The following is an 11,748-nucleotide window of genomic DNA, read 5'->3' as shown; positions in this document are numbered from 1 at the left end:
AAAAAAAAAAAAAAAAAAAAAACCTGATCAAAAAAACTATGAAATACTATGAAAAATGCAATTAATGTTAATAAAAAGTATTTTCATGATAATCACAAGGATTTAAAGCAAAATACACAGGGAAAAAGGGCCAACAGGGAGTACAGCCATCTCATTGGGCAGTGCTACTCTCTATTTTTAGGACTGTCCATCTTGTTCCAGGTCAGCTTCTTGGGTTTGGCTATTTAGACTAACATGGCAAGTAGCCCCTGCCCCCACTCAGAGGATATTCTCTCAAGTTAGCCCCCTCAGCAACCAAGAAAAGGCCCAGAGAGAACAAGATCACTCGTCAAGAGTATTTTTGGGAGACAACAGGTGAGAATCTTGGAAATAAAATAGCATACAAAAACACTGCTTGTCTCCTTGGCCCTAGGGACTGTGAGCAGTGAGTATGGCGCAGGTTGGGATGGTCTATGAGAGAGAACTGCAAATTTTCCAAGAATACGGAGATACAGAAGCAATCTGGTTTGGAGAAGAGAGTATGAATCAATTAATAAGGTGGATGCAGAAACACAAGATTCCATTGGATGCTCCAGTGCTTGATATTGGAACCGGAAATGATGTTTTCTTGGTTGAACTTGCAAAATTTGGTTTCTCTCATTACTGGAATTGATTACTCTCCCTCTGCAATTCAGCTTTCTGTAAGTATTATAGAAAAAGAAGGTTTACTTAAGGTAGAAGACTTTTTGAATTCTTTCACAAACCTGTCTGGATTTCATATTGTATTGAAAAAGGAACTTTTCATGCCATAAGCCTTAATCCTGACAATGCAGTTGAGAAGAGGAAGCAATACGTGAAATCTCTTTCCAGGGTGTTGAAAGTAAAAAGGATTTTTTCTAATAACCTCATGTAATTGGACCAAGAAAGAATTCAGTGAAAGAATTCACTGAAAGATTTGAATTTTTCAAAGAGTTACCAACACCCAAGTTCAGCTTTGCAGGCAAATCTGGAAAATAGCATGGCAGCACTAGTTTTCCAGAAAATGTTGAGTTTTCCTTATACAAATCCAGATAGCTTTTTAAAGAAGCTACACAACAAAAATGAACTGACACAGAAAATGCAAGTGCAAATAAATGCTTAGTAAGTATACAGGATCCACATGTTAAGAAGATAAAATGGGCTGGTTAAAAAAAAATCATAAACATGTAACTGGTAGGGTTTTCAAGATCAACCAAGAATAATTTTTAATTTTCGTTTGTATTTGAAATGTAAACATTTTTCTCTTTGATTAAAAAACTTTCCTATAATTGCTAAATAGTGAAACTTTAAAGTAGTATATTAATTTACAGAAAGAAAACAAACAAACAAAAAAACGCTTCCTAAAATCGCTAACTAGCAGCAGATTCCCAAGACACAAGGAAGAAACAAAAGGCCCAAGTCAAAGGGTGAGGCCTAGGACCCTCACCAGCCTTAGCCACTGTCAGGCTCCCACAGGAACGTGCTGCTTTCACACACATCTGCAAGGGAAGCACAGACGGTGGGAAAGTGCAGGCCCCAAAAGTCTGGGTACATTGGCTGATCTCACCTGCACAGCTCACTCACCTCATACAGCCCCTCGAAGAAGCTGTTCTTGTCCTCTGTGCTCCATGACTCCCACTGCCGCCGGGCCTTTTTGCCTTCTTCCTTCTCACCACCAGAAGAACCTAAGTTCCGAGAGGAGGACCTCGAGCCCCCTGCAGGGGTGGTGGGGGAAACCCCAGGCACATTTCCAGATGATGATGATCCAACACCTTCAGTTCCTTGGAGAGAAAGGACTACACAGTGATCTGTTCTAGAAAGCTAGAGGCCAGGGCAGTGCAAAAAAGGCAGGGAGGCAGGGGCTCAGCACCCCCAGGTCTCACTCCACACTTCTCAATCAATGATGCCAGTAGGAAAAACAGAATGTGCGCCAGCAAGGCTACTCAGCAATGACAGAACCCTCACCTGACCAGCAATAAGACTCTTCAAAATGTTTTTACAGTGAGAAAAAGGAAAGAGAGTTCACATGGAACCACTTAATAGCACCAGGATGGAATGCTGAAACTCATCATGTGCTATCCCAATGAAACAGGGTCCTGTCCCCTCCAAGAAATGAAGTCTCACATCACATTTCACTGCATCTTTTTCAAATGAGGTTTTGGCTGAAACATTCCTACCCTCTTTATAAATAAGACAGTTGAGATTCAAACTCAAGAAAACATTAAAGGCTCAGTGAGTAGGGCGCTGGCTACATACACCTGGGCTGGTGGGTTCAAACCCAGCCCAGGCTTGCTAAACAACAATGACAACAACAACAAAAAAATAGCTGAATGTTGTGGTAGGCACCTGTAGTCCCAGCTACTTGGGAGGCTGAGGCAAGAGAATTGCTTAAGCCCAAGAGTCTGAGGTTGCTGTAAGCTGTGACACCATGGCACTCTACTGAGGGCGACATAGTGAGACTCTGTCTCAAAAAAAAAAAAAAAACAAAGAAAACATTTAAGTATTTATAAAACACTATTTTCTGTTAGAAATAATCAATACTTCAGAATGTGAACACTAGTCTTAAAACTCCTCATCCTTGATCAATTTCCCCCAGAAAAAGTGGCGTCTGAGAGAAATAGCATAATACTTCAAATTCTACTAAAAAAATCAGTTCCTGATCTCAAGTTGAGCCTTTTGAGACAAAGCTGGAATAAAAAAGCACAAAAAAATACAAAGTCAATACTCCAGAGCTGTGGATCAAGAACTCTGGGCTCCTGAAAGAAGGGAGACAGTGATGAGACTCAAAGGTCATAAATAGGAATTTTTCAATGCCCTGACACACTCCTCCCACCCATCCCAGTTCCTCCTCTCAGAAGAAAGGGAGATCCCAGCAAATCCCTGTAATATCCAGTATTCTCTTTTCATGGCTGCAGGACCATAAAATGCTGAGAAATCTTCAAACTCTGAAAAAAATCTTACAACAAGGGTGAAAATGAGATCATAGAAATAAAAATGCTTCAAAAAGCAAAAGCCAAACAAATGTAGATTATTGTTAAAATGCTTTCCTAATAAAATAATCCTGGGTTCTGCTAAAGAGACCCACTTCCTGGTGGACAGGGAGGCCCTCCCTGGGCAGCCACATGGTGGCTGGGGGTTTTCCCTCCCCTGGTGGGAAGGACAGACAAGGAATTTCATAGGAAATTATAAAAAATTATAGAAATGAACAACCAAAAGTCTGCTAATCCACATACACTTGCAAAAACTATCTCTGAAAAACACAGCAAAAGCCAGTGTAGGGTTTACCATTCTATCTGAACAGCATGCGGGATGGAGACTGGGCCCCACCTGACCCCCTGTGGAGCCTATCAGAATGTACTGCGCAAATCTGCCACGGGTCTGATCCTTCTTCCAAGTAAGGAGTATTTGATTTTCTTTTTTAATTAAGCAGGCCCAGGAGGGGTTTAAACCCACCACCCTTGGTGTACAGGGTGGGTGCTGTAACTGAGTTATGGGCACGCTGCTGAGTAAAAAGTATTTGAAACAGATGATCCCATCAGTCAGCTATCAAAAAGCCAAACATTTTCACACACTCAAAATGTACTCAACTATGTGCAATGGGTTTAACTCTCTTTTGCAAAGATGTGTCAGCTAGCGATAGGTTCACTTCCTGAGGCAATGCCATCAGGTACACAGAATGCAGGTTTCTTAGAACTGCACTGGCCAATTCCGTAGCCTATGAGGCTGCTCAACTTTAAATATCAACTAATTTGAATTTTGAAATGAAAAACTTAGTTCCTCAGTCACACTGGTCACATGTCTGGCATGTGTGGCTCTGCACAGTGGACAGCACAGAACATTTCTGTCACTGCAGAAACTATTCGTAGACAGCGCAGCAAATGACTGTCAACACTCAGTCACAGAATAAAAGAAGGCTCAAAGCACCCAACAGCACCAGGGCAACCCTACTCAGTGGTCCCACAAAGTAGCCTAAGGAATTACTGGGCATATTATCTAACTCTATCCATTCCTCACCAAACCAAACCTGAAGCTGGTGCTTTCCAGACAATTTCAACAGGTGTGGCAACTTTAGAGGTGGTTTCCAGGAGTAATGTTTTATTCCATTTCTAGTCAGTCCCAGGGGCTTGTGCTGCAAGCTAAAGGGCAGGTTCCAGAAGCCATCTTTATAAAACATCTTGGCTCATATGGAGCCTGCAATTGCTCACATATAGTCATCTGAGGAAGGGGTACTGTCCATCTCTGGACCAGCACAACAAAGGACTCCACAGTTGCTTTCAATTTCTTTGGAAACACTCCCTGAACTCCATCCTCCCCAGCAAAACTTGCTAGGCAGCCCTCCCTCACTGGCATCAGGTATATACTTGAAAGTACTAGATACACGTTTCTTTTTCTTTTTTTGAGACATAGAGTCTCATTTTCTTGCCCTCAGTAGAGTGCCGTGGCATCACAGCTCAAAGCAAACTCAAAACTCTTGGGCTCAAGCAGTAGTCTTGCCTCAGCCTCCCATGTAACTGGGACTACAGGTGCCCACCATGATGCTTGGCTATTTTTTTTAGAGACAGGGGTCTCGCTCTTGTTCAGGCTGGTCTCAAACTCATGAGCTCAAGCAATTCACCTGCCTCAGCCTCCCAGAATGCTAAGACTACAGGTGTGAGCCACCCCACCTGGCCCTAGAAACACATTTTTAAAAAAATCCATATTCCAGATGCCTGGATAAATTTTGTGAGATTTTAAGAGATCACAACACTAGTGGTCCCAGACCAGAAGAATGAACAGTAAGGATAACAGCATGGAGGCATTTCTGAGCTGGAAGGGATGGAAGGCTGAGAGCAGAACAAAGCAAATGTGAGAAGGCACAGAAGTCAAGACACTCTGGTGGGGCCGATAGGGCAGCAACCACCACTCTACTGCCAGCTAAGGGTGAGGTTTGGAAATGTTCAGCCTTTTAAAAATGACACCTCTTCAGTAGAGGAAAAAAGCAATATGAACAACCACAAAAGAGAGCATAGCACCCCAAAGCAACCATTTCTAACATGGGGGCTCATCATTCTAGACCTCACATGCTTTTTAAAAGCACAGTAGAATTAACAACTCAGAGAAGTAGCCCGTGGCATCCGGTCTTCCCCCAAACTTCAGAGGAGGAAGCCGGTGCACTGCTGTTAATTCCAGCTCAAACACAATGAAAATAAAAAGTGGGAGCAGAGGTATCTAAAAGAATACAATGGGGACACCCCCAAGGGACCACCCTCCCCCTCAGAGACATTCAGATGGAAACAAAGGTCAGGATCTGAGGGGGAAGAGAGAAGTAAATAAAGGAGAAGGGAGAACTGCAAAGTTGAGAGAGGGAAAGAGAAAAATGATTTTGAACAGGACTGGGTTGGCATAGGGCTTTCTCAGGAGGTGGGAGTGAGTGTGAGAAGCACAACAAAAAGTAAAAGTCAAAGTCAACACTTCATATGTGGCCACAAAGAAGTTCAACAATAGTTTGCATAAAGAGAAGGCAATATGCAAGAAACCTGAAGTAAAATGATGCCCCCAAGAACAGGCTCCCGACAGTGTACATGCGTATGATGCCACAACCATGCCTGGCCCCCAAGCATAGGCCACATACCCAGCAGATGCTTACTCAATGGCAGCTCAGGATCCAGAGCAGCCCAGATAAGAGCCCTCTCTATACTCCCTCTGCCCCAAGCTGGCCCTGACCAGCACATCGAAGGCCCCTGGCACCCAGGGCCTCCAGAACTAATCCCTGCCCCTCTTCCCTCTCAGCCCACTTCAGTGCCACCATTCTCCAGTGGCCCAATGGCCACCTGCTTCTCCTTCTCATTCTGCTGTAAATTCCCCAGGCTAGTTCTGTGCCATCTCTGACAAAAGTAAGACACTCTAAACAGCCTCCTCTCAGGTCTCCCAAACTTCCAGCCCCTGCCACAGCCCACCCTGCAGACCACATGACACACATAGCCATGAGGCCTGGGTTTACCTTCCTGCTGCCTGTCCCTCTCCCTGCTTGTCTAGACTACCAGCTCTCTTCCCTGTCACATAGCTCTGGGTCGGTCTGCAGTATCATCACCCACATCTCTTCCTACCAAGGTCACTAGGCAGCAAAAACCAAGCCAGAGCCCAATCTTCTCATTCCAAACCTGGTCCATGCTGTCTAAACACCTCTGAACACTAAGCAGAGCACACCATCCCAATATTGGGGGGGGGGGGACAAGGCATCATGGTGGTAGGTCCTTTATCACATATAGAGCTAGAGGATCAGAATTTTACAGTGGAGGAAACCTGACCCTCCCTCAGTTTGTGAAAGGTGGGAAGTTAAATGATATACCCAATCCACAAGGCTAATCAATGGCAAGAGTTACAACTTTGGAGAATGTCTTCCTAGTGAAAAAGTTAAAAACAAACAAGTTTATGATTCAATTTAGGTTAAGATACAGAGGTGTAATTATAATCTATCACAGGGAAGCATCCTGTAGCCTATGTCTGTAGCACAAGAGAGCAGGGACCCTTCCTGGGAGGCTTGGGACAAACTGCCACAGTTCACAACATGTCATCATAGTTGAGACAGGAGGCAAAATGCCCACAGCTTCTAGGGCATTTTGTGCCTCTCCCAACACAGCTCATCTTATCAGATGCTATCAGAGCAGCTTTGCTCTCAGAATCCCAGACAGGGCTGAGGGGACACAATCTCCACCAAGTTCCCATGGTAGATACTTCAAGCAAGCCAAATCTGAGTCCAGAGCACTCCACTCCTCCCAGCACCTGATGTCACTGGCACACAGTGCTCTGCTAGATTACATAGGCAGATATGCAGTGAGCCAATGGGGACCCCCTCTCTCCTCATCTTTCCATCAGTCTCTACAGATCTAGTTCATAAGCTCCAGCCATCGCTGCAAGAACCCCTGGCCAGAGCATCAGTCTCTAACACAGTGGTTCTCAACCTGTGGGTTGCGACCCACAGGAACTGTATTAAAGGGCCACGGCATTAGGAAGGTTGAGAACCACTGCTCTAACACATTCTTTTCCATGCTCTGAAGATAATCTGGATTCTAGTGGTCCCCTAGGATATACCCTGGCCATACCCCACGCTGTTTCCTATTCCTCGCTGGGGCTCTCATCCTGGGCACCTGCAAAGCTCAACATCTTCCTGCACATGCTGACCAGGGCTATCTCCCTCAAAGACTCTCTCCCTCCTACAAATATTTGAGAAAAACACAGCTACAACCCCAATGTTTCTAATGAAAGCATATGCCCTTTTCTTTGAATAACAGAAGATTTTCTAATTGTTTTCTGTAGGTAATTCTTCATGTTCTAAGTAAGCCACAAACTCCTAGGAATTTATCTCCTTTAGGGGGCATGTCTCGTTTTGTTTTTGAGTGTTAAAAACATTGCAGTTACTTAACATGATAACAAAATACTTCTATATGCCACTTTGTATGACAACGCTAATTTTCACATTTAGGACTTTGCTATCTGGAATCATTTCTCTAATATCTCTATGTCTACACATATTGTAAAAGAAGACACAAAAATGAAAATCCTAAGGTATACTTTAGCAGCAAAAGACAATTCCGCAAAGACAGACACCATGGAAACATTAGCTTCAACATTAAAATAAATATGCATTTGAAAATTAGCTCAGCCTTTAAAGCAATGTTCAAATGTTATCTTCTCTACCTTATCTTCTCTTGACATTTTGCAAATGCAATTTGTACAACTTTTAGCTTCATGATTTACCAAGAACCTTTTCTGTACAGACACTGTCCTCTCGGTCCCCTATAGCTCCATCACCGTTCCTCTCTCAATTGGTCACACTTCTCCCCACCTGCAGAGCACAGGTAGGTCTGGGTAACACAGTAGGACCATGTGCCTGGACTGCCCCATCCTCCACTTATAGCACCATGCAGGGTGCAGTTGCTGCTGGACAGAGTCAGCAGGAACAGCCCCTTTCCTTCCCCCTTTCTCCCACTGGGGTCTGTGTGCTTTTAGCACACCTTGCCATCACTGCACAGGTATGGCCAGTGGGATCAAGTCTTCATCCCATCTAACATTAACAAATGTCATTTAAAGGATTAGACTTAGCAGAGGAACCACAGTGCTCCAACCTCAGTGGCCCTGAAGTGATCTGCTCCAGGACAGAATGGAGGGCAGGGACTTCACAGCGCACACCACCACACCCAACCCAGCCAGCCTGGAGCCAAGCATGAGCACATGACAAATACTAAACAAGAGGGACCCAAGCACAGATGAAGGGTGGAGCTGGCACCAGGACAGTAGGGCTCCTACCTGGATGCAGGAGCCCTTCCCTGTCTGAAGCTCTCTGGAGGCAAGGGCTGAGCAGAAGGTTCCCTAAACATAGACTATGCTGACTTCTGTGTATCTACAACTTCTGGGACATTCCTGACAACATATTATGGCCTTCTGTACAGTTCAGTCCTTCATCTCTGAATTTTAAGGTCAAGTGTAGCTCTCAATCATTAGCTTACCCAACTCATTTTAAAGTCCAGGCATGTTGATGACTTTCCCACTGTCACACAACTGAACTGGTGACATGGCAGCTCTGAGAGTAGAATACAGGTTCCCTCACTGTTGATCCAATCTCATCTCCAATATGGTACCACTCTTGCTAAGGTTGATTGCATCTGAGGAGATACTTTTTATTATTATTACTTTTAATTTTCATGAGACAAAGTCTCTGTCGCCCAGGTTGGAGTATAGTGGCATCGTCATAGCTCACTGCAGCTTCAAACTCCTGGGCTCAAGCGATACATCTATGTTACCCTCCCAAGTAGTTGGAACTATAGGCATGCCCCTATCACACCTAACTTTTGTTTTATTTTTTATAGAGAAAGGGTCTCACTATATAACCGGGCTGGTCTCAAACACCTGGCCTCAAACAAACCTTTGGCCAAGCCACCACACCCAAATCAAGACATCTTTTATAAAAACACCTAGAAGCTGGCTCAGCACCCACAGCTCAGTGGCTAGGGTGCCAGCCACATACACAGGGGCTGGTGGGTTCTAACCCAGCCCAGGCCTGCTAAACTACGATGACAACTGCAACAAGAAAATAGCCAGGCGTTCTGGCTGGCACCTGTAGTCCCAGCTACTTGGGAAGCTGAGGCAAGAGAATCTCTTAGCCCAAGAGTTTGAGGTTAGTGTGAGCTATGATGGCCCGTCATTCTACCAAGGACGACACAGTAAGACTATCTCAAAAACAAACAAACAACAAAAAACACCTAGGGCTCAAAGGAGTAGGGCACCAGCCCCATATGCCAGAGGTGGCGGGTTCACCACCAGCCCTGGCCAAAAACTACAAAAAAAAAAAACAAACAAAAAAAACCCTAGAAACTAAAAGCAGTTCAGAGATGCAAAATCTAAATAAGAATAAATTACATATAGTTGTTTACTGGTTTTTAAGCACAAGCAACTATAATTTCAGACTATGATGTCCAACTTTGTAGATGACACATTTCTCTATCTGCAACGGAATTAAAGTTTTTAGGGGTGGGAGGGGCAAAAGAATCGAAGAAACTCTGTCCCCTCCCCTAACATCCCTCCTAGCCAAATCACCCTAGCAAGGCACCATTTCAGGAGCCCACTTGGAACCTCTACTTGCCCCTCAGGTGGGCCCCCTTCTCCACCAGCCTATGTAGACTCCTCCTACGGCCCTATAACCTTAAAGCTACTGGCATTTTCCATAGCAGAAGCACCGGGAGCACAATGACACCTGTAGCTAGGTTTCACTGCGTCATTTATCAAGGTAAGGTATTATCCAAAATATGGACTAGTTTACCCAGGGTCAGCAAAATTACAAACTGGCCAAAGAGAGGAGTCAGAGACTCTGTCTCCTAACCCATGTTCTTATAGATATGGCCTCAAATGTGTCTCACAGTCACTTTGGTGGTGTGGTAAAACTCAAAGAACATTTGTTTTGGAATGAAGCTGATCCATTGATTTCTGGTCTGCAGCTTACTTTCTGTTTAGGTTGAACACATGATTTAAACAATAAATTTCAGTCTCTGCATCCACTTAAAAGTAAAGTGATAGGCCGGGCGTGGTGGCTCATGCCTGTAGTCCCTGCACTGTGGGAGGCCGAGGCGGGTGGATCACCTGTGCTCAGAGGTTCGAGACCAGCTAAGACCCCCCTGAGCCAAATGAGCCAGAGTGAGACCCCGTCTCTACAACAACAACAGGACAACAAGACAGCCGGACCTTGTGATGCCAGCTCCATGGGGGGCAAGAAAACACTACAGGAGGAAGAAGTAATTAAAAAAAAAAAGTAAAGTGATAGAGATGCAAGATCTCTGGCACACCAGCATTAAATCTTAGCTACCATCGCCTTTACTAATTTAAGAAGATTTTAATTTGGGATGTTAGAGAAAATTATTTATTTATTTTTTAAAGACATAGTCTCACTCTATTGCCCTTGGTAGAGGGCTGCGGCGTCACAGCTCACAGCAACCTCCAGTTCTTCGGCTTAGGCGATTCTCTTGCCTTAGCCTCCCGAGTAGTTGGAACTACAGGCACCCGCCACAACGCCCAGCTAATTTTTGTTGAGGTTTGGCTTCGGCCAGGTTTGAACCCGCCACTCTCGGTATATGGGGCTGGCGCCCTACTCACTGAGCCACAAAACTGCCTAAGAAAATTATTTTTCACTGAAATCAACAAAATCATCTTTTTTTTTTTTTGAGATAAGTGTCTCACTCTGTCACCCTGGGTAGAGTGACAGACCTGGCATCATAGTTCTCAGCAACCTCAAACTCTTGGGCTCAAGCAGTACTCTTGTCCTGGCCTCCTCAGTAACTAGGACTACAGGTGTCCACCATGACACCCAGCTAGTTTTCCCATTTTGCATTTTTTAATTTACTTATTTATTTTGAAGACAGTCTCATTTTGTCACCATTGGTAGAGTGTTGTAGCATCACAGCTCACAGCAACCTCAAACTCTAGAGCTCAGGTGATTTTCTTGCCTCAGCCTCCTAAGTAGGTGGGACTCTAGGAGCCCAGCACAACACCCAGCTATTTTCTATTTTTTTCAAAGATAAGGTCTTGCTCTTGCTCAGGCTAGGCCGAGTACGGTGGCTCATGCCTGTAATCCCAGCCAGCCTCCCAAAGTGCTAGGATTACAGGCGTGAGCCACCATACTTGGTCTATCTTTTCAATTTTTAGTAGAGACGGGTCCTCACTTTTCTCAGGGTGGTCTCAAACTCCTAAACTCAGGTGATCCACCCACCTTGGCCTCTCAAGAGTGCTAGGATTACAGGTGTGAGCCACCACACCTAGCCAAAAGGGCCTATTCTTATAAAAAAAGAAAAATCAGTTGTATAGAGAAAAGCAAAACAAAGAGAATTTACCTTTTCTCCACAAGTCCTTTCCTCCAAATTCACTGTAAAGTTCTCAAGTCTATTAAGATTGAAACCAACCTGGACAATATAGTGAGACCTTGTCTTTACCCCGTCCCCTCGGCCCGAAATTAGCCAGATGTGGTGGTATGGGCCTGTAGTCCAACTACTTCATAGTCTGAGGCAAGAGGCTCAAATCCAAGAGTTCAAAATTGCAATGAGCAATTATTGTGTCACTGCAATCCAGCCAGGGTGACAGAGTGAGACCCTGTATCAAAAAGAGAAAAAACAGGCTCGGCTCCTGTGGCTCAAGCGGCTAAGGCGCCAGCCACATACACCTAAGGTGGGGGATTCGAATCCCCAGCCCGGGCCCACCAAACAACAATGATGGCTGCAACCAAAAAAT

General features: G+C 44.6%; 1 protein-coding gene across 2 annotated transcripts in view; it reads right to left on the bottom strand.

Moving 5' to 3' along the window:
- CRAMP1 (cramped chromatin regulator homolog 1) overlaps positions 1-11,748 on the bottom strand; it is a 67,135-nt gene that overhangs the window by 49,464 nt on the left and 5,923 nt on the right. For both annotated transcript variants that reach the window (XM_012805826.2, XM_023513766.1), the window contains one exon: positions 1,582-1,778. In XM_012805826.2, the coding sequence (XP_012661280.1) occupies positions 1,582-1,778 (197 nt within the window). The remainder of the gene's footprint in view (positions 1-1,581; positions 1,779-11,748) is intronic.

The sequence above is a fragment of the Otolemur garnettii genome, unplaced genomic scaffold (assembly GCF_000181295.1).
Source record: "Otolemur garnettii isolate 467f Iridium unplaced genomic scaffold, OtoGar3 scaffold00044, whole genome shotgun sequence".
Classification (NCBI taxonomy): Eukaryota; Metazoa; Chordata; class Mammalia; order Primates; family Galagidae; genus Otolemur; species Otolemur garnettii.
Note: the sequence above shows the minus strand (reverse complement) of the source record. Positions and strands in the feature narration are given on the sequence as shown.